The sequence below is a fragment of the Phytophthora cinnamomi genome (assembly GCF_018691715.1).
Source record: "Phytophthora cinnamomi strain GKB4 chromosome Unknown Contig14, whole genome shotgun sequence".
NCBI lineage: Eukaryota > Oomycota > Peronosporomycetes > Peronosporales > Peronosporaceae > Phytophthora > Phytophthora cinnamomi.
Window position 1 is genome coordinate 2,910,431 of NW_027150947.1, and position 21,322 is coordinate 2,931,752.

The 21,322-nt window shown below is 52.9% G+C and overlaps 9 protein-coding genes across 9 annotated transcripts; 5 read left to right on the plus strand and 4 right to left on the minus strand.

Moving 5' to 3' along the window:
* Positions 1 to 644: 644 nt before the first annotated feature.
* On the minus strand, positions 645 to 1,404 carry IUM83_01615 (SMAD/FHA domain; the record flags this gene model as incomplete). The annotated part of the gene is made up of 2 exons (XM_067925481.1): positions 645 to 676; positions 762 to 1,404. The coding sequence occupies 2 exons, from the start codon at positions 1,402 to 1,404 to the stop codon at positions 645 to 647; spliced, it is 675 nt and encodes a 224-aa protein (XP_067797292.1).
* Positions 1,405 to 1,675: 271 nt separating this feature from the next.
* On the minus strand, positions 1,676 to 2,352 carry IUM83_01616 (Ribosomal protein L28; the record flags this gene model as incomplete). The annotated part of the gene is made up of 3 exons (XM_067925482.1): positions 1,676 to 1,722; positions 1,807 to 2,179; positions 2,275 to 2,352. The coding sequence occupies 3 exons, from the start codon at positions 2,350 to 2,352 to the stop codon at positions 1,676 to 1,678; spliced, it is 498 nt and encodes a 165-aa protein (XP_067797293.1).
* A 151-nt stretch (positions 2,353 to 2,503) lies between these two features.
* IUM83_01617 (Aspartyl/glutamyl-tRNA(Asn/Gln) amidotransferase, A subunit) lies at positions 2,504 to 4,640 on the plus strand (the record flags this gene model as incomplete). Its single annotated transcript, XM_067925483.1, has 7 exons — positions 2,504 to 2,593; positions 2,667 to 3,275; positions 3,349 to 3,467; positions 3,542 to 3,626; positions 3,707 to 3,981; positions 4,049 to 4,148; positions 4,215 to 4,640. The coding sequence occupies 7 exons, from the start codon at positions 2,504 to 2,506 to the stop codon at positions 4,638 to 4,640; spliced, it is 1,704 nt and encodes a 567-aa protein (XP_067797294.1).
* A 3,628-nt stretch (positions 4,641 to 8,268) lies between these two features.
* Positions 8,269 to 9,843, minus strand: IUM83_01618 (Beta-glucosidase 32; the record flags this gene model as incomplete). The annotated part of the gene is made up of 1 exon (XM_067925484.1): positions 8,269 to 9,843. The coding sequence occupies one exon, from the start codon at positions 9,841 to 9,843 to the stop codon at positions 8,269 to 8,271; it is 1,575 nt and encodes a 524-aa protein (XP_067797295.1).
* Positions 9,844 to 10,392: 549 nt separating this feature from the next.
* Positions 10,393 to 11,862, plus strand: IUM83_01619 (protein disulfide-isomerase domain; the record flags this gene model as incomplete). The annotated part of the gene is made up of 1 exon (XM_067925485.1): positions 10,393 to 11,862. One exon carries the CDS (start codon positions 10,393 to 10,395, stop codon positions 11,860 to 11,862), a length of 1,470 nt encoding a protein of 489 aa, XP_067797296.1.
* A 1,597-nt stretch (positions 11,863 to 13,459) lies between these two features.
* IUM83_01620 (protein disulfide-isomerase domain) lies at positions 13,460 to 14,962 on the plus strand (the record flags this gene model as incomplete). Its single annotated transcript, XM_067925486.1, has 1 exon — positions 13,460 to 14,962. One exon carries the CDS (start codon positions 13,460 to 13,462, stop codon positions 14,960 to 14,962), a length of 1,503 nt encoding a protein of 500 aa, XP_067797088.1.
* A 466-nt stretch (positions 14,963 to 15,428) lies between these two features.
* IUM83_01621 (protein disulfide-isomerase domain) lies at positions 15,429 to 16,904 on the plus strand (the record flags this gene model as incomplete). The annotated part of the gene is made up of 1 exon (XM_067925487.1): positions 15,429 to 16,904. One exon carries the CDS (start codon positions 15,429 to 15,431, stop codon positions 16,902 to 16,904), a length of 1,476 nt encoding a protein of 491 aa, XP_067797644.1.
* A 362-nt stretch (positions 16,905 to 17,266) lies between these two features.
* Positions 17,267 to 18,290, plus strand: IUM83_01622 (thioredoxin-like protein; the record flags this gene model as incomplete). The annotated part of the gene is made up of 2 exons (XM_067925488.1): positions 17,267 to 17,447; positions 17,530 to 18,290. 2 exons carry the CDS (start codon positions 17,267 to 17,269, stop codon positions 18,288 to 18,290), a joined length of 942 nt encoding a protein of 313 aa, XP_067797647.1.
* Positions 18,291 to 18,293: 3 nt separating this feature from the next.
* Positions 18,294 to 20,996, minus strand: IUM83_01623 (uncharacterized protein; the record flags this gene model as incomplete). Its single annotated transcript, XM_067925489.1, has 1 exon — positions 18,294 to 20,996. The coding sequence occupies one exon, from the start codon at positions 20,994 to 20,996 to the stop codon at positions 18,294 to 18,296; it is 2,703 nt and encodes a 900-aa protein (XP_067797089.1).
* Between the last annotated feature and the right edge of the window lie 326 nt (positions 20,997 to 21,322).

The window sequence follows — 21,322 nt, forward strand, 5'->3', positions numbered from 1 at the left end:
CAGCGCGGTTGTCGCTGCATCTTGTCGTTCCATCTTCATCGGACGTGTGTGTGAGCGGGTAAGATCATTAAGCCCGAGGGACATTGCCTTCGCGAAGAAGTCACGAGCCTTGGGCGGATGGTTCGATTGACTTTGGCTCCGTAGCAGCTGCTGGGAGTGACTGTATTCAGACACTGGTAAACTTTCAACAGAATGATCCGTCACCTCTCGTTCAGCCTTTTCGCGTTTCTCTTGATCTGCTGGAAGTGAAATGCTATCTCGCTCGGAATTCTCTGTCTGAATAGAGGCCGAGACACTAGCTGGACGAAGGCGAACGGGCTTTTCCATCATGTCTGGCAGATCTTCCTCATCCTCATCCTCTTCGTCATCATTCTCTTCGACGTCTACAGCGTCGAATGCGCTCAAAATGCTGGTTCGGATGGGCTGTTTGCTGCTACCATCCCTCCAGCATGGTTTGTTGCTTCCTACACTCTTTGCTGATGGCGATAAGTAGCTTTCTTGAAACTCCATGTCTCCATTGAGCACCTACAGCATAAACACGAAAGAGGATACTAAGCACAAGAGTCTTACCGAGTTTATCCAGACCCCCCTTACATCGTTAACTTCGCGGATTCGCTGAGATAGTCGCAGCTTCTCCACCTCTGCTAGGTTGCGTTCTTCCCTAGATTGCCGTACGCTGTTTGCAGACGTATTCCCACGCTTAATACCAAGCTGCTGGGAGCTAGCAATTGATGATTGTCTAGAGCGGGGATTCGACCCACTTTGGCGCTGCTTCAGCTTTCGCTCCACATAGTCACTGAGCAAAGAATCTGTTGACGCCTCCAACAAGAACTTGCTCAGCTGGTCCTTTGACTTGGATGGCGAGGGTGCAGAGCTGCTAGCTGAAGAAATACTACTACGATTCCGTCCCGGTAGATTGCTCTGAATGGAAGCCATGACTGACGCAGTTGGGGTGGTTGTCTTGCGGTCTCCTCGCAGAGTATCCAAGGCTTTTCGAAATGCTCGATTGTTGCTGGCATTACTCGGATCAATCGAGTGCTCAGTCTCAATCGACTGCTGTGGTGTTGAGGTAGTCATCGCGGTCATCTGCGGGTGCGGTGTCAGCTCGAACAAGAACACGTTGCGTGGGTATCCAAAGGCCACTTTGTCGCCGTGCACCACCACAGCTCCTTCTCGGGGCACCACGACGCCGTTCACGTAGCAGACTCCAGCGTCCGTCGTCGAGAAGGGCACCAGCTTCGCCGACGCCTTGTCCGCCGCCAAGTTCAACAGAGCGTGGAGGTCCAAGACGTTGTCACCAGTAACCACCACGTCACACGTCGCCGCCGCCGAGCCGATAAGCGTCTTGGAGCTGCGCAGCTCCGTGCTGCTAGCCACTGCCTCCAGCGACCGCAGGAACGGCATGACGACTGCTAAATGTCGTCGGCGACGGTTGGTCTGTGACTGGTGGCAGTTGGCGCTGCTGAAGTGCCGAACTGACGAGGCGACACTAAAAACCTCTACAACACACCGAAGGCAACACAGAAGGCGACGCGGAGACCATCGGAAGAGAAGCTCGTACATTTTCACGGGAGCAAAAGTCGCAGACCTGCACTTCTATTCCCTGTCATTATTCCCAACTCGAACGTTTCCCACAGACCGAAGAGCGGCTGACGACACCTGCACGTCCTCGCGCTTAGGCCTTGATGCGGCGGCTGCGGATGGCCTTCTTCTGAAGCACACCTGTCGATAATAAATAAATAAAAATTATCAGTAAACCTGCTCCTGACAACCTGTAGCAACTTCATCTGCAGCCTGTGCACGCACCCTTCTCGACCTTGGCGACCGTGGACAGACGCGACCACTTGGCCAGCGCGGCCTTCTTCAGGTCGCGGCGGTAGTAGTTGCGCGAGATGTTGGCGCGGATGGTGTTGGCGCCGCCGCGAGCGCCCTTGCGGAGGGGCACGGCGTTCTCGGCCTTCACGGGCTTCTTGGCGGCCTTCTCGATCTTGGTGGTGAGCGTCACCTTCTTGTCCGCGATCGAGATGTCCACGGCCTTGGTGGAGGCCAGGCCCGAGTACTTGCGGCAGTTGCGGTTGAGCAGGTTGAACTTCTCGCGCGCGAACTCGTTGCCGTTGCGCTTCACGAGGAAGGACGACGTGTTCTTGGTCAGCAGCCACGTGAGGGTATCGCTCGACATCTGCAGTCGATTACGCATTCATTTTGGGTTTTAGTGCCTCCGAAATAAGACATTGCCACTGTTAGTTTAGCGTCATGACAGAGCGGAGGCCGCACCTTTTCCGCTTCTTCGATGGAAATAATGGGATGGCGGAGCCCGCCCGAGCCAGCAGGCCCCGCGAGACGCTCGACCAATCGATTCGCCCAAGCTCCCGTCAAAAGCCGGCGCCGACTTTTTACGCGTCGCCGGGCGTAATTACGTCGCGCTATTTTCAACCAATCCACAACGTGCATTCTATAATAACCGCGGCGATTGGCGGAAAAGAGTAGTGACCTGTGATATGTCATGAACGCTGCGCTGCATGCCGTTACGCAGTATAGAAGTCGCCACGCACCTTGTGCGGTCGAAAATGATGCGCGTCGGGATCTCGCAGCGGTGCGTGCAGCGTGGATATCTTCGGCCGCGCGGCCCGCCAGCGGCTCGTTCTTACGTGTGTGTGTTGCATTAGGACCCGCACACATGTGGCCAAGTCTGCGTGGCGCTTTTCCTCCTCGCGCAGCGTCAGCGACGGTGCAGCCAGACGCTGCTGGCCGCCTCGGCGGCGCTGGATCGCGGCGACGTGTCGGCCGTGCAGCTGACGCAGGCGTGCATCCAGCAGGTGGAGCGCACGCGCGCCTTCAACATGTTCGTGGCCACGGACTTCGACCACGCGCTGGAGCTCGCGCGCGCGTCGGACGAGCGTCGAGCCGCCGGCCAGGCGCGAGGCCTGCTGGACGGCATCCCCGTGGGCATCAAGGACATCTTCTGCACGACGCGCCTGGCCACCACCGCCGGCTCCAAGGTGCTGGAGGGCTTCGAGTCGCCCTACGAGTCCACGGCCACGCAGCGGCTGCTGGACCAGGGCGCCGTGCCGCTGGGCAAGCTCAACATGGACGAGTTCGCCATGGGCTCGGGCACGCTCTACTCCAAGTTCGGCGCGACCATCAACCCGTGGTCGAAGGATCTGGAAGACAACGCGGTGGTGGCAGGCGGCAGTTCAGGTGGCAGCGCGGCGGCCGTGGCGTCCGGATGCTGCTTTGCGGCGCTGGGCTCGGATACGGGAGGCTCCGTCCGTCAGGTGGGTCAAATGTGGAGTGGAGGGGTGGAAGGTGAGGTTTCTGATGTGTTTTTTGTGGTGGTGGTGGTTGCAGCCGGCGGCGTACTGCGGCATTGTCGGGCTGAAGCCGTCGTATGGACGCGTGTCCCGCCACGGCATGATTTCGTACGCGAGCTCGCTGGATACGCCGGGCATTTTCGCCAGATCAGTCGGGTGAGTGAGGTGGTATTGCTGGTGTTGAGTACGCTGGTGGGGTGTAGATGATAATTTGTGATGTTGGGTTGTAGTGATGCTGCTGTTGTGCTGAAGGCGATCGCGGGGCCTGACCACATGGACTCGACCTGCATGACGGATGTGCTGCCTGAAAATTGGGTTGGTGATTTGGTGTCCCTTGGTATTTTGTTGTTGTTGTTGTAAAGATTTACTTATTTTGGTTGTTGTGGTGTATGTAGTGCTCCAACACAATCGAAGCCACGCAGCAATCCAAGAATGTGGATCTGACGGGTGTTCGAGTGGGCGTCCCCGCTGAGTACTTCGTCGAGGAGCTGCCGGAGGAGATTCTGAGTGTCTGGGATAAGGGCGTTGCATGGCTTCGAGAAGCAGGAGCTCAGGTCGTCAGCGTATCGCTTCCGACGACGAAGCTGTGCATCCCGGCGTACTACATTCTGGCTTGTGCCGAGGCATCGTCCAACCTATCTCGCTACGATGGTGTTCGTTATGGATACAGGTAACTAGAAGTGTTAAGCGCGTGTGTGTTGAGTTCACTTACGAAGTTTGACTTTGCTTGACATCAGGGCGAAGGACATCGAATTGGAGATGCAAGAAGACCAGTCCGACGCTCTCCACGACCTGTACTGCAGAACCCGATCCGAGGGCTTCGGAGAAGAAGTGCAGGTAGGAAATACTTTTTTGAAGCCGTACCAGTAGTGTCTGCGAGCTAACGCTTTTGCTGCTACGCAGCGTCGTATTCTTTCCGGTACCTTCGTGTTGTCCGCCGGTGCAATGAGCGACTACTACGAGCGAGGCGTGGTTTTGCGTCAACGCATTCGTCATGACTTCCAGAGAGTATTCCAGCAGCAAGGTGTTGATGTCCTGTTGGCGCCTACGACGCCGTCGGGTCCGTTTCCTGTCCACAACAAGAAGGCGAAGGAGGACCCTGTCAGCATGTACCTGAACGACGTCATGACTGTGCCCGCAAATATGGCCGGCGTGCCTTCGATTTCAGTTCCGGCGGCCCTTACGAGCGATGGTGAATATCCGCTTGGACTGCAGCTGATGGGGGCTCGCAAGACGGAGGAGCGGTTGATGCAGGTGGCCCATGCGCTCGAGCAGTGTGCTAGTTTTGGAGATCTTGTTCCGGCTCGCGTGTATGCAACTGAAAGATAAGACGAGCCATGGGTTCGAGTGATAGAGTTCTAGCAGTAGTTCAAGGTAACTGATAAACCAAGGGTTGCTGCAAATTGTGGTGCTGAGGGTGCTGCTAGCATTAAGGAACACACATTAGTCGGCAACCGCGCTATCCCAGTCAGTGCGCTCAGCCCGATCAATTTAAATGCGCAAAGGTTTTCGGTCGGAGCCTCGGAGTGGAAAATTTTAGCATCTAGGAAATGCGCCTGGAAACTGAGACTACATAGAATTGAACCGATTGTTTAGCCAAGGAATTCAAAATGATCGACTAGGCACTGACCATTTTCATGCAAGAAAACGGCACGCTTGGCTGTGACCTTATGGTTGACAAACAACTAAACAACATTGAGAAGTATCACCTGTGCACCGAACACACACTTCAGCCGGTATGTACGGCTGGGCTCTTTTTCATCTCTCAAAACGCTGTAGAACAGAGAGAACTCGACCGTAATTACCATCACTGGAGTTATCGAAAAACATCCAAACAATGCGCGTCCGACCGTCCATCCCAAACACTAGCATGGCGATTGCACTAGCGGGTTGCTTCATTACGCTGTTCGGTGCTGTTATCATCGTCGTTTTCAATTATCGGGGTGAAAAAACTCTAGTCAGTAATGAGGCAGCCACCATAACTGTGGAAGCATGGGAAAATCCGGAAAAGTATGACAAGATCGATGAAGATCAAACATTTCTCGTTAGCGGAGACGAAAGCATTGTCATGGCTATGATCAAGTACCAGAACCGTTAGTAATGACACACACAGCCGGTGACAGCTAGACTGACTTGACGTCTTTTGCCAAACGATGGCAAGGGACGAAGGTTTCGGCCATTTTCACGCTTAACATATAAAACCCACTAGCCCACTCTTAATCGAACGATGCGTTCACACTTTACTTTCATGCGTACAGGCTTATCTGCCAAAAATACGATATCGTCTTAGCTGCTTTTTTATTCTGGAGGTGCTGCGTTGTAAATAAAGACTGGTTTAGTTTGCCACCACCAATCATGCCATTCTTCATTTATCGTGGAGGGAAGATCAATGTTGAATATACAGGAATCACAAATCAAGTCTGATCGGCTACTGTCGTCAGCATGTACAAATGAGAATTTGCGCTCCAATTACTGGGTCTACATTAGTGTCTATCGATTCCGCGTGATCGCAGCTTCAGTGACTATGATTTGCATAGTTATTGGAGCGATAGCTCCGTTTGCCAACAAGGGAGTCCAGGTTGACTCGTTCCAATCCTCAGACATGGATGCAGATCGACTGAAGGAACTACTTGACCACTACAACACAATTTCCGGTTCACTGACGGCGTCACTGATGAAGCCAATCGATGAGTACCTCGGTATACTGGTTACTGTCACCTTCCTCTGTTTGGCAACAAAATACCAATACAAGTACGCAGTCACAGCGGTGATTACAGTTCTTGGCTACTTGATCAACACCGGCATCACTTCTCTGAATAATATTCCAGGGGTGGTTCATCCAAAAATTTAACTGTAGGGAGTGCTTTCAATGATAGTCAAGCACTGGATGTAGGTGGATTTTTACAACAACATGGAATGAAAGCTTTCGTGAAAGTGTATCAGGTAACAACATTCTCAACACCATTATGAGGAACTTGCTCGTCTCGAGAGGAAGTACCGACTTGGTGCAATAAGAGCGACGACTACACGTATCCGTTCAAGCAGGTACTCGCCAATTACGGTTTTCCTGCGCGAACCTGGTAGCAATATGCTCTTTCGACGGCTCTAGAGCCTAGTGCTGCGATAACTCTGCCGATGAACGCAGCTCCAACAGAACTGCCATTAGATAAAGAACTCCCCATGAATAAGTCGATTGCCACGAAACTTGCAGCCTATCTGTTGCTAGTCAGCAACTCTTTTCTCGGGTGGTGGTGGGGGGGGAAGAAAATGTGGCTTGGGGCCACAATTGGTATCTTTATTACAAGGATCGTACAGATTCTTTTGCCATGGCGGACCACCTAAATCTAACCGAACATTTTTCCGAGGAGACTTCGTTCTTAGCCAATGTGCCCGAAGTGATCACCGACTAATACAGCAAGACAACTAATGCGAGCACGACGGACGATTTAGCGAAACTTGAGTTTGCACACGTTGATTTATCCAGAACGGTGGTCTTTGATGCTCTTACTGTAGAGATTCCGACTCAAAAAATTGGAAAGCGGGGAAACGTGTCATCGGATTTCTATACGTCTCTGAATGCAGTATTGTGTAACCATGATGCTTGTCTAATGAACGATTTAGCAGAATTTACTGCAAATGGAGCTTCGACAACAATCTATCCACGCGTCCAGGCCTTAGCGATTTGTTTGAACGACGCTGGAAGTGAAGACATTGTCGTTGACTTCAATTATTGGCGTGCAAACGAGGTTTTCCAAGCATGCGGTCAGCGCTCGAATACTTCAATGAGCATCGTTAGCGTCGGTAAGCGCCTTGAAGGAGATGCATTTGAACGGCGCCCAGACAACACATCTTCTGGGATATCCATAGCCAGCCAAGTGAAGAATGCTCGTATGGTCTATTCAATAACTGTTGGTCGACTTTCGTGGACCATGGAAGATCTCTCTGATGCTTATAGCGCAGAGTGTCTTGTTGGGGACGGATGCTACGGCATTCAGTTTCCGCTTAGAATGCTGGTAATTTATCGATAAATGATGTTCTGATCTCAAGTTCGCGTGAGATTCCGATGATTTTGCTGAACCCGATCAACTTGAATTAACTATTCTTTCAGCCCTCCATCAGTATCTCACAGTGGAAAATATTAGCAGCAACAGTTGAGGAAAGCCGAGGCGCAGAATTGATAGCAGAGACTCGACCGGCAGTTATGGTTCTGCCGCGCAACTTCAAAACTATTGATACATCTTTTACAGCTTATATGGAGGACGAGGGCTGGAAGTTTTTGCGAATTGTTTATTGACAAGCATATCAACCATGTGGAGAAGAACCATCTATACATTGAGTACACGCTTCAGCCGGCTTATACCGCTGGGCTCTTCTTTGTTTTCCAGAATGGCGTGGTGCACTAGCGAATCTCGTTAAATAGTTCTACCACACAAGTCTCACTGGCGTTTTCAGGAAGCACCCAAGATATGTATGTCCAAGCCTCAATTCCAACGACGAACATCATTCTAGCTGTGGCGGGTTGCATCATGGTATTGCTATTCTCAGTTGTTGTCACGAAGCTGGCGAAGAATTCTTGCTCGACCAGGGTTCAGCTAATACTGCTGCTGAAGCTGTGGGAAATCAAGACAAGTTCCCGTCACTGCTGCTGCGTGTTCAACTGCGAGATGATGCCACTAGAGGTTTATCGGAACCTTTGCTGGATTCGCTGCGCGTGAAGAACATGATTTTAATCAGCAAAGTAGATGAAACCCAGCAGTATGTCGTGGGGGAGACTGACTTCATCAGGCTGCATACACCGAGGGCTCAGCCACTTTAAGGACCAGCATCTTCGGGTCTGAGAATCCCTAGTAAATAACAAATCATTAAAGTGATGAAGGAAGCCATTCAAAGACAACGTTTTTTGCCACCGTGGATTTCCAGTCAAAGCGACTCTCAATGGCACCTCAGCAAACGCCTACTACAGATAGGCCAGCCATTTCTCGTCCTCCGGTTCCGATTCAAAGCACCCCGTCGTCGCTAAGTTTGCGTACCACTTCGCCGCCGTGCGCGCCGTACGGTTCAAATACGTCGACGGAACGGAGTATACGTCCTTGTCGCCAATGTTATCCGGGAAGTCCACATAGTAGAGACCGTAGCGAGGCGCGTACGACCCCCACTCGTAGTTGTCAACGAAGCTCCAGGCCGTGTAACCAATAATGGGGATGTTTTCCTCGTTAATGGCTCTGTGCACCATTTCGAGGTGTGTACGGTAGTACCAGAGTTGGTCTCGGTTGTCGATGGTCTCGTTTCCGCACCAGCCATTCTCAGTGAGAAGCATGTCGGCACTCGTGTCGTAGGCATTGGCCCAGCGGATGTAGGCCATGTAGCTTGGCGGGAACCCAGAGTGGTCGGTGCAGCTGGTGGGGTTTGCAATACTGCCCGACCCGATGACTGAGTCAGGGTGCACTTGAGAGTGGTCAACTCCCATGTCTGCATTGTACCCGGCAGTAAGGCTGGAGCAATTCGTCTCCGAGTGGTCCGAGTCGCAGTACGTGATCAAGTTGGAGTAGTAGTGGTTGATCATGATGAGGTCGTAGGATCCCTTCACAAGTGCAGCTTCTTCGTCTGTGAAGTTGGGGAGTCGACTTCCAACACGCTCACGCATCATAGGCGGGTAGTCCCCCGTGGTCAGTGGAGCAAGGAACCAGCCCGAGTTGAACTGGTTGTAGCGCTCGGCCGCTTCCACATCCGCTTCGATGGTGTCGTCGTACGGGATACCGAACCCCGAGAGGACGAGGCCAATACGAGCGCTACTTTGAACGGTGCCCTGGTCTTGGAGACTTCGGAAAAGAGCTACCATCTCAGCGTGAGCAAGAAGCAAAGTGTGCGCAGCCTCGTATTCATCGCTGCCGGTCCCGCTGTATATGTAGAAAATATACATGTACGACAGCGGCTCGTTGACGGTGGACCAGTACTTGACCTGTTGGCCAAACTCCGTGAAAATCAGTTCCGCGTAGTCCTTGAAGTGGTCGATGATCGTCGTGTTCAGGAAGTCCCCCGCCGTGTACAGCTCGAGCGGCATATCCCAGTGGAATAGCGTCAACACGGGCTCGATGCCATTCGCGACGAGGTCGTCCACCAGCGAGTGGTAGAACGCGAGACCTTGAGGGTTCGGCTGCATACGCTGGAGTGTGCTGTTCCAGGTCATAGCCCGCGACCACGAGATGGAAAAGCGCATGGAGCCGTATCCGTCGCTCTTCATCGTGTTGATGTCGTCTTTGTAGCGGTGGAAGAAGTCGTCGGCCACGTTGGCGCAGTTCGGGAATGAGCTAGAGCCGCAAATTGCGTCCCAAACACTGGGCGTGCGACCGGTTTCATTGACGGCACCTTCCACTTGATACGACGCCGTCGCGGACCCGAAGAGGAAGTTGGAAGGGAAGCACTTGGTCGTGGAGTTGGCGCCATTGCTACCGGAGGAGGCGGACGCGGTTGCTACCGCAACGGCAGCAACCACGGCAGACCAACAGAGTGTGCGAAGTCCGAAGAGAACCATCAGCCTCAGAACTCTTGATGGGCTTGCGGCATATGCAGAAATGAGATTCCGCGAAGTTCATGGGGGCAGCTCCGTGGGTGGGCGATCTTGGCAAGGCGCCAGGTAGTGATCATCATTTCGATTGATATGCTTACGCTGGTGGCGACCAGCGCGTATCGTGCCCTCGGCCCACTTCAACACCACTGTCATTGTAGTTGTGGTTGAACCTGCTACTCCAGTGTACAAAAGCTCACTTAATTAGGCGTTATGTGGGCTCACGAAGCAAGCTTTAGTCATGTGCTGAGTCAGCCCACATGATGGTCTTCAAGTTGAGTTTGCTTGGTGAGCAAGCTGGAGTTGATTCATTCCCGATACCTTGGCGTTCATGCTCGATCTCCCCAATCACCCAAAAAACCATCACCCACTGTTGATGGATGGGAGGTAACAACCGGTAAATAATTAAAACCCACCACCCATGTCGTGTAATTACCGGTAATTCAAACTCCTACCGGTATTCGAGGACAGCTCACTGACGTGTTCATTGCTCGACGCTCGCAATTCATCAAACCGATGAAGGCGGTGTTGCTTGCTGCGTCGACGGCTCTCGCGGCCTCGTGGTCGCTTCCTTCGTCAGTGTCCGCCATTCGCATGCGACCCGATGGCGGGCCACTCTTCGCATCGTCAAAAATGGTGAAATCGCTGGACGTCGACAGCTTCAGCGCTATGCTCAACGACTCACAGACCGTGTGGCTCGTGGATTTCTACTCGCCCTGGTGCCCCCACTGCCGCCAGTTCGCCCCGCAATGGGAGGAGGTGGCCAACGTCTACGCCGACGTGGCCACCGTCCAATTGGGTGCAGTCGACTGCACCGAGCAGAACGAAATCTGCGACCGCGAGGACGTCCACTCGTACCCGGGCGTCAAGATGTACCACGTGACGGACGAGGCCATCGTAATGCCCCATGCGCGACACGTGTACGCCCGTCAAGTAGCCAGGTGGCTCGAAGAAATGCTCAAGGAAAACAACATGCAGTCGGGCATCGACATCGACAAGGTCTACACCAAGAACCCGCTCCGAGAAGACCTCAAGAAGAAGGAGTTCAAGTTCGGAGACCCAGTGGAGCCCCCGCACGACGACCGGTCCGCGGAGATCCAGCTCAATAGGCTGAAAGATGCAGCCGCGACGACCTTGCTTACGTTTGAAGACGGGTTCTTCATGGGCACGACGGTGCTGGCGGGGGAGAGGTATGACGCTGCGGTCACGTGGGTGCGAGCGCTGGCGTCGGCGTTCCCGATGAAGGAGAACCGAGCGGCGTTTGCACTGCTTGTGGACGAGATAAAGCAGCAGGAGAGGTGGAAGCAGGCGGAGTGGATGGAGACGCTGCAAAAGTGGAAAGTGACGGCCAATGGGATGAGCAATCCGCAAAATCTCTTTGCGTCCAAGGACGAGTTGGCGTTATGCACGACGTATACGTGCGGACTGTGGACGCTGTTCCACAGTTTGACGGTTAGCGACGTCAAGAGTGGATCCCAGTGGAAGCCGAGTGAGATCATGGCGGCTATCCGTCTCGTCGTGAAACACTTTTTCGGCTGCGAGGAGTGCAAGCGCCATTTCCTGAAGGCTAACCCTGAGATCATTATCGACAAGTTGGCGCTGAGGGATGACGATGGACCTCATGCTGTTACGTCTTGGATCTGGACGATGCACAACACTGTGAACAAGGTCCTTGGCAAACCTATGTGGCCCACGAGACTGTCCTGCCCCAACTGCTACACTGCCAACGATCAGCCGCTGTCGTTAGATCCGGCGCAGCTGAATGAAGAGGACATCGTTGCATACATTAGAAGCGTCTATAAGATCGAAGGCAGCTTGAAACTTGAACAGCAGGCTGCCAGCGCGACATCTTGGATCTCAGCAGGGAGCTTCACTTCGATGGCAACCATCGCTCTACTATTTGCCATCTTCGCGATGCTAATCCAGCAGAACAAACATCGTTTGTTTGCCGTGAAAGCACTGAAGGATCGTGACCATATCGCCTAGAAATTTTCATGGCAGGAAATAGACGGAGGAGGTTCGTGTGGTTGTTGTAAAATACTTCTTGCCGAGACTTTGGAAGACCGCCAGGTACAAGAAGGTGGTTAAACTAGTTGAGTGTTATAGCTACTATACTCCAGCAAAATGCTCAGGAATTATGTCTGTATGTGGGTACGAGTTACGTGTGGAAAAAACTACTTGATGCTACTAGGTTTTCTGGATACGTTCTTAGGTGTCACACGTATTGTATCGAACGATGGGTGGTAGTGAACTCGTAGCAGTTTAGTTAGAGGGCGGCATTGTTCAACTTGACGAGTATCGATCGATGTGACCACGAAAAAATTCCGAGAATAGATCGAGTCTACGGTAGCTTCGACTATTTTCGGACGGCTAATCTCAACGTTCAAGCGATTGATGTAAATACTTATCCCAGAATTGAACAAACTGATCGATGCATATAATATATGCATCGATCAGTTTGTACATATTATGTAGCTGTGGAAAGTATCGGCTCGACATCAACAGTGAGCCCCAAATTCCGTGAATACCCAGCTGGAAACAGTATCTTCAACAGTATTTTACGCAATTTACTCGTTGAGACAGAAGAAGTCCCGACATTGTGTAATCATAGTTTAGATATTGAAGATCCCTACAAACTTTGTAGTACAAAGTCATGTTCGATATGATTTTCCTAACCGACCGTGGCAACAGTTTGCACTATCAAAAGCTCTCGAGCCTACTTCGTTGACGATACCGATGAATGTTGTGAATTCTAATCTCCCTCCTGATAGTGATCTCCCGATGAGTGTTTCCATTGCTACAACACGCCAGCACCTCTGATAAGCTCGCGGAAATGAAGTTCACAGGTGTCAATTTGGCCGAATCGGTTGTGTTCGATGCTTTGGCCATCGATATTCCGGCGCAAATGTATGGGGTGCAACAAGACAACCCCCTAATGCTACAACTCCACTTTCAAAGCAGTCCATGGCGTTTTCTGGGAACTACCAAAAATGGATGCCCGGGCTTCTATTCCGCTGATCAACGTGATGGCATCAACTGTTTGCTGCGCCACAATGCTTGTGGGCACAGTTTTAGTCGCCGTGCGTGGTGAACAAGCATTCCGCAAGCAAGCTACATTGAATATAGTCGTGGAAGCGATTGTACACCCAGACGCCTTCCCTCGCCTCCTGCTGCACATGCAACCCCGTAACAACTACACCGGAAACCAATGGCGCCGCTGGACTCTCAGCTTCGAAACCCTGGTGCTCCTCAATAAAGACGACAGAGATGAAACGTATTTTTACGTGGAAATCGCTTCACTACACTGCAGAGTTTCTACGTGAAATGTGCGCCTAAGCTGATATGCTAGTAATGAGTCACCAACAGACATCAATTTCAAATGACACCAGCATTGAATAAATATTTCTTTACGTGTAAATGCCGTTACGGTCTGCCCAGCAATATGGTTTTTATTCCGTTTGCGGCATTGGTATCTCAAGATCACTTAAAGTTACTATGCATCTCACTAAGTCCGACCTCGTACTTATTCCAGTTCCTCAATTTTCGTCACAGACATCAATCGGGACTGTTCCTGAAGGCGAAGATGAAGATGGCGATGGCCCTGCTGCTGGTGTGTAGTGCGCTCGTGCTGCTGTCCTCGACATCCGCCTTCTCGCTCCTGAGACACGACACGAGTCCGCTCTTCACCAAGTCGTTCCAGGTGCGCTCGCTCACCTCGCAGAGCTATGGGGACATGCTCAACGCCTCGGACACCGTCTGGCTCGTGGACTACTACGCCCCCTGGTGTCCGCACTGCCGCCACTTCGCCCCCGAGTGGGAGCGGATCGCCAACTTTTACGCCAAAACGGACAAAGTCAAAGTGGGGGCCGTGGACTGCACCAAGAACACGGAAATTTGCAATAGCGAGAACATTTACGGGTACCCCGGCGTGAAAATTCACCATGTGCCGGCAGACGCGGCCAAGTCCATCATGATGCCCCGAAACGCTAGGAACAGTAAGGGCGTGATTGGCTGGGCTGAGAGGCTTATGGAGGAGCACGGTATCAAGTCTGGGGTGAATATTGAAGATTTGGATGCCCATTTGAAGAATTTCAGGAATGATCCTGGTGCGGGGGAGAACGGGGAGGAAGGGGAGGCGGGGTTCAGTGATCAGTCATTGGAGATGAAATACAAGCGTCTGCATGATGCGGGCATTGCTGCTGTGTCGACATTCCAGAACGGTTTTTTTATGGGGGCTAGTGTGCTGGAAGGAGAGAGGTACGACGCGGCGCTGAATTGGGCGGAAGCGTTGGCGGCGTCGTTCCCTATGAAGAAAAACAGGAAGGCGTTGGGGATGCTCGTCGACTCGATGAAAACGAGTAATCATTGGAATTATGCGGAGTGGAAGGTGGTGATGGCGAAGTGGATGGAAGCGGCAAGTGGGAGTACCTTTCCGGCGGACTTGTTCACGTCTAGTGAAGATAAGAGCTGGGCGTACTGCAAAACGTACACGTGCGGGTTGTGGACACTTTTCCACACGATTTCCGTGAGCGACGTGAAAGTCAGCAAGAAGTCAATAGTGCAGCCTTGGAAGCCAAGCAACATTATGGCGGCAATCAGGCTTTATGTGAAAAATTTCTTCGGCTGTGAAGAGTGCCGCAAACACTTCATGCTGTCGAATCCGGAGAGTATCATTGACGAGCTCGCTGACAGTGACAGGAACGGTCCGCATGCTGTGGCCTTTTGGATCTGGAAGATGCACAACACCGTGAACAAGATGACCCAGAAAAGTCAGTGGCCGTCACTGACGGACTGTCCGATCTGCTACGTTGAGAACGGCGAATCCATTTCGCTGGACCCGGTGCGGCTCCACGAACACGAAATCGTGGCGTATGTCACGAGCGCCTACGACCACGATGATGAAGAGATGTACGCGATGGACGCAGCGCACAACGGCACCCTCGTTGCACTGTGGTCATCGATGGAAGGCTTCAACGCGATGGTGATGGTGTTGGGCTTCTTCGGTATGCTGGGCTTCGCCTACAAGACAAGGAGGCATCGCACCCTGAACCGGAAGGTGCTCGTGACAAGAGACCACACCGCGTAGATGGCCACTAAGTTATGTAGGCGGCGAGAGAATAAATTTCCTACCAACATTCCTTCCCATGAACGCCTTTCCGGTGCTGCAGTTCTGTATTGTTGAAATGGAAGATCATTTCCGTAAACAACTATCAATGTATCGTAATCCTCGTAATCCTCATCTCTCGGCAGTCCCACAAGAAACTTTCTCGTGGTCAATCGATCAAGCAGCACGATTCTTGCCAAGAAGGCATCCACAGTACTGACATCTAGCTCTAGTTAGCCATCACCCTACAAAGCTCTCCTATTGGTTCTTTTCTTTCCAAAACCAGTACGTGAACTACCTCTACCACCTCTATATCAGTTTGTCATAGCGCACTTCCTGCGTAGATACGCAACGCCTGCTTCAAGCGCACGTCGCGTACGTCGGCGCCAAGTCGGCCACTCCACGCGTCACAACCGAATCAGAGAAACAGAGACAACCGCAGCACTTCATGGCCGTCAAGACGCTGCTGTTGGCGGCCGTCGCCGTCGCCGTCGCCTCCGCGCGCCAGCCGCGCGACAACAGTCCGCTCTTCACGACGGAGCAGTGCCAGGTGCGCACGCTCAATGGCGAAAGCCACGCCGCCATGCTCGCAGACACGGGCGCCGTGTGGCTCGTGGACTACTACGCGCCGTGGTGCCCGCACTGCCGCCAGTTCGCGCCTGCGTGGGAGAAGGCCGCCGCCTTCTACGCCGACAAGGCCAACGTCAACATCGCCGCCGTGGACTGCACGCAGAACAGCCAGGTGTGCAACAGCGAGGGCATCCTGGGCTACCCGACCATCAAGCTGTACCATGTGCCGCCCGAGGGCAAAGAGCCCATCAAGATGCCCCCCAAGGGCCGCAGGAACACCAACACGGTCATCGCCTGGGTGGAGGAGCAGATGGAGGCGCACGGCATGAAGACCAGCGCCGACACTGAGGACATCGACGCGCACATTGAGAAGATCAACACTGACTGTGAGATGGGTACTGCTACGGCCAAGACGGCGACGAAGACGAAGGCTGCCGAGCAGACGCTGGACGACCGGAGCGTCGAGATGAAGTACAAGAGACTGCATGACGCAGGGATCGCGGCTGTGTCGACGTTCGAGAACGGGTTCTATGTGGGCACCACGGTGCTGGAAGGAGAGCGGTACGAGGCCGCGGTCACGTGGGTGCAGGCACTGGCGACGTCCTTCCCCATGCAAGGCAATAAAGAGGCGCTGACGTCGCTAGCAGCGGCGATTAAGAAGCAGAACAAGTGGCCGCAGAGTGAGTGGAACGCGATGCTGAGGGAGTGGAAGAAGAACGCCACGCAGACCAATTTCCCGGCGAACTTGTTCGAGTCGAGCGAGAAGAAGAACTGGGCGTACTGCACCACGTACACGTGCGGCGTCTGGACACTGTTCCACACGCTGACTGTGAGCGAGGTCAAGTCGGACGTGGCGCTGAAGCCCAGCGATATCATGGCTGCGATCCGATTGTTTGTCAAGTACTTCTTCAGCTGCGAGGAGTGCCAGCGGCACTTCATGATGGCCAACCCGGAGAGCTTGCTGGAGAAGTTGGCGGAGAGCGACGCGGAGGGACCCCGCGCTGTCGCCATTTGGATCTGGAAGATGCACAACAAGGTGAACAAGGTGCTCAAGTACAGCCAGTGGCCGTCACTCGAGAGCTGCCCCAAGTGCTACGTGAGCGACGGCGAGCCGCTGGATCTGAACCCTGCTCGGCTCCACGAAGAGGAGATTCTGGCCTACGTGACCAGCGTCTTCGGACACAAAGACACCGACCTCTTCTTCCTGGACGCCGCCTCAAACGGCGTCTGGCCAGCCGTAGTGTCGCTGATGCAGCGGAACAGCCCAGTGACCATGGTCGCAGTGGCGGTGCTCCTCATGCTACCGTTCATGCTGCGCTCCAAGAAGACCCCCAAGACCGAGAAGACCGACTAATCTATCCGTACAGTATGCGCGAAGGAAGTTGTCGTCGCTGTCTTAATTCTGCAAACGAGACGCTGACTTTGCATGCTACAACCCGTGCTCATAAATAAAGAACCAGGATTTACTGGCAGCTTTGCACATTACACTTCAACTTGTCGACTACCGGTAGCTCGGAGTTTGTGTAGCTCCAGTGAATACTGTAGTATTGTAATATTCATGCCGTAGCATAGTCCCTACAATATGCCTCACTCCAGGTTCCGTACTTAAGCGCGAATTGAATCAGTCGAGCCACAACTGAGCTCATCACTCTCCAAGTCGCCTTGTAGCACACAAGTCGTGTAACGGTTAAGGGTCCAACTTCAACGTGTATCACAATGGCCGCCCTCCAAGCCGAGAAGAAGCTGCTCGTGGCGGCAGCGAAGAACGGCCTGGCCATTCCGTGCGACTCGGACGCCACCGCCTTCCTATTGGCGCACCCGCGTGGGGCCTACACAGCCGCGCGCACTGTGCATCAGACCAAGATCTTCGACTACGAGGCGCATATCCGCCGTCTCGGTCTGCTGCTGCATTTTGGCTGAAATAATAGTAAAGTATCGATCTTTACTGACTATTAATTCATACTCTATTGCACCTGCAGTGGAGTCGACCGTCGCCATGCAGACGGACAAGCAATTGGTGCCGAGCGCCGTGGAGAAGGAGCTGAGACCGAGGACGGAGGCCACGATGAAAGCCGCCATGACGGCGTTCCAGACGCAGTTCGAGGTCCACAAGGACCAGGAATATAAGATCAACGTGCTGGTGTGTCCTTCGGAGGGGGACAGTGTCGGGCAGGCAGAAGGACAGGTGCTGGCGGACACGGACGTGTTTTGCCACGTGGGGTTTCTCCCGCCGCTCCGCTCCGAGATGGTGAAGCTGGAGGTGGCCGGGCTGCCTCGTCACAATGCAGCGGCCAAGGACTCGGCGTGGGTGAGGGAGCGCAAGGCCATCTACGACAGGATGGCGCCCGACATGGAGGAGGTGATCCTCATGGACCCGGCGACGCGACACCTGCTGGAAGGCTCACAGACGAACTTCTATGCGATCCAGGATGGAGCCGTGTACACGGCAGAGGAAGGGATTCTGAAGGGAACTGTCAGGTCGCTCGTTCTGGAGGTTTGTGCGGAGAATGGGATTCCCGTGAAGCTGTCGCCCCCTACGCTGGATGATGTCGAGAAGTGGCAAGGGTGCTTCATCTCGAGCACATCGAGATTGGTGCTGGGAGCCATGTCGCTGGAATATGAACACCCCGAGACCAAGAAATCGTTGGCGCGAACGTTCCCACCGCATCCGATTCTGGACCAGATCACGACTGCTGTTCGCAACTCGGTGATAGGCAAGAGCACGGAGGTTTTCAAGTAAGTTTTAGTCCTTTGAACTTGGCAGTTCTTGAGCTTCGTCCCGATTGATCCCACTTACGACGATCTCGCTGTCTCCCTCGGCTGAGTTATTCTCCAGTGGAGCTTCTTCAGTTCGAATAGAGGTACCATCTTCCGCGGTTTGCTCGTCTAACTCCTGTCTCTCTTCTTCTGTTTGCTCCCATGCTTGCATCCCAAAGTACGACCGCTCTCTTCGTTGCCGCAGGATTTCCTGTCGGCGAGCCTCTCGCTCCAGCCTGCTCTGCGCTTCAGCTTCAGCCTTATGTCTCCGCTCATCTTCTAGCCACTGCAGTATTTTTGCTGGTGTGCCCATGCCCGTCAATAACTTCCACCTCACGAGAGGCCAGCGAAGGAAGCGCTCCGTCACCCGTGCCCGATATCCACCACCTGCGTTGAGCCAATTACTCATAGCAGTAGCAGCAGTTGCTCGATCATTCAGCATCGCAAAAGTGCAGCTCAGTCGCATCCAGTCCGAGTCATCAAGCCTTGATATAGCAGCTATTTCCTGGTGAGTTTGCTGTCGACGAAGCGCAGCCATCACGGCTTTCCGTTTGGTAGTTAGCTCGGACGGTTTGTGTGTTTGTCGCTTCCTCATAACCAGGTAGGCATCCTTCGCCAGCACATATTCCTGTTGATGGAAATAGCGGTCTCCAACTTCCCGCCAGGTCTCAGAAGCTTTGATCCAGTCCTGCCAAGTACGGTGGACATAGTGCAAATTCCCTCTAAAGGTCTTGCGATATGCATCATCGTATGCCACTGCACAAAGCTGTCGACTGGACTTCCCCTCCAGCTCCATGGTTCGAGCGGCTAGGAAGACAATGTCGAAGGATTCCCAGCCGAAAGGTGCAGAATCCATTGTGTGCAACACGTATTCACGACTTTGGCGAAACATCTTCAGCGAGAACATGACAATTCCTGCTCGGAAGATCACCTCCATTAGCCGGCCGTATCTAGGGAAGCAGGAGATAATCCCACCGAGGATTTCAGCAGCATGTCGATAATCTCCGTTCTTTTCCAGTGCATAGGCAATTTCTTGTAAGAAGGATGGATTGCTGAGGAACACGAGGTGCGTGCTTGCCAGCTGGAAGAAATACAATGACTTGCTGAGATATCCCCACTCGGAGCTCACTTCATACTGTTTTACCAAGCACCGTCCGAGTTGCCGTAGCAACGAAGGCGGAACATCTTGATACGTAGAAGTTGCTGCTGGACTCTGAAATCGAGTGTACTGCATGCTGTGAACAGCTTCCAGAAGACATCTGCACGCTTCCTCATATTGTCCATTGTGCATAAGTGCAAACCCTATTCGAGATGCTTCTGAGCCCCATGAACGCCCCAAGAAATGCGCAGCAATACGTTTCCAGCGATCACGAGTTAATTGGTTTGTACTTCCCGGTCCGGTAGTCGGTGGCGGGTTCCTGCGGCGGTAGATCCGCTCCATGATGGGGTCCTCCTCGTAAAATTCGTGATAGAAAAACTTGCGAAGTTTTCTCTTCTTTGGGGGTATCATCTCTTCAGTAAGGGTGTGCTCGATTGACAAATTAGCATTGACAGCTTCGTAGTCCAGATTCAATGGTAGAGGCTCCTTCAGGTTTTCAGCGATTTCCATCAAGACCTCGACGTTCACTCTGAGAAACATTGGGTAGTCGATCACCATATGCCGCAGTGCTGCTATCTCTTGAGACGACCAGAGTATTTTTTCCAGTTGAGTGCCTTCGGCTTCCCAGTCCTGGCGCTTCATTGTCACTATGTCTTCCCTCATCATGCGCAGGTTGCGCTTTTCACGTATCCGTTTTTCTTGCAAGCGTGCCCAAACTACGTCGAGATTCTGTGCTCTCCGGTCTTCCTCTTCCATGGCTTCACATTCACGCTTCTCAAGGATGCGATCAAACTGAAGTTGAGCTTGTTGAACGCGACGCTGGCGAGTTTCTTCATCGTACATCAACTTCCGATTCCTCGCTTCTTGCAATCGGTCCTTTTGCTTGTTTGCCACTTGGTCGGCTAACTGCTGCATCTGCTCAAGCGTGCGTTTGTACTCCTCTGCCTTTCTGCTCTCACGTCCTTTTTCATCTTCATACTGCATGAGTGCAGTTTCATTTGCCTCACGCCGACGCTCAATGTCTCGAAGGCGTTTTCTCTCACGGCAAAGCTTGAAGTACAGCTCTTTGCGCTCTTTGTCTTCGACAGCTCTACTGAGTGTATCCTCGTCGCGCATCAGCATATTATCACGACGCTGGCGTTCTTCGATAGCTTTCTGCGCCTCCAACTTGGCAAATTGCATCGGGTCCAGAGAGTACTTCATTTTCTCCTTTTCTCGCTTAGCTGCCCACTGCTCTGCTATCAGGTTCTTCCTTTCAGCAAAATGCCACCGTCGACTACTCTTGTCGGCCTCCCCCATGAGTTCTCTTTCGTACTGTTCGCGAGCAACTTCTTCGTGCTTCTGTTGTCGTAATGCTTCTTTCTGACGCTCGACTTCTCTGAGTTTCGCTCGTTCGGCATCTTCTTCAGCCTCCATACGCCATCGTAACTTCTCTTCTTCCCTCTCTCGTTGTCTCATGCGCTCCTGTGCTTCTGCCTTTACTTCCTTGGACAAGCTTGCCCACCGAGCCTTTTCTTCTTCGCGAGCTATCAGGCGCTGCCGCTCCATCTCAATATTCTTCTCTGCGTCGGCATGCATGATGGCTTCCATCTCGCGTAGCTGCTGCTGTGCACGTTCCTGAAGAAATGCTTCACGCTTCGACACCTCCATCAAGCGATCCCGAGCTTCGAGCTCTCGACGTTGAGATTCAGCAACAACATATCTCATCTGGTACTCTTCAATGACCATCAGTGCGTTCTCTTCCTGCTCTCGTCGTTGACGCTTGAGCTTTTGACGTATTTTCATATCCTCCTCCACCGTGCGCAATGCGCGAACAAATTCACGGGTCTCCATTTCCATACGATGCATCATCTCTCGTTCTCGGGCTTGTGAAAGCCGCTCAGTAGTCCGAGCAAGCTCGCTTTTCAAACTTGCGT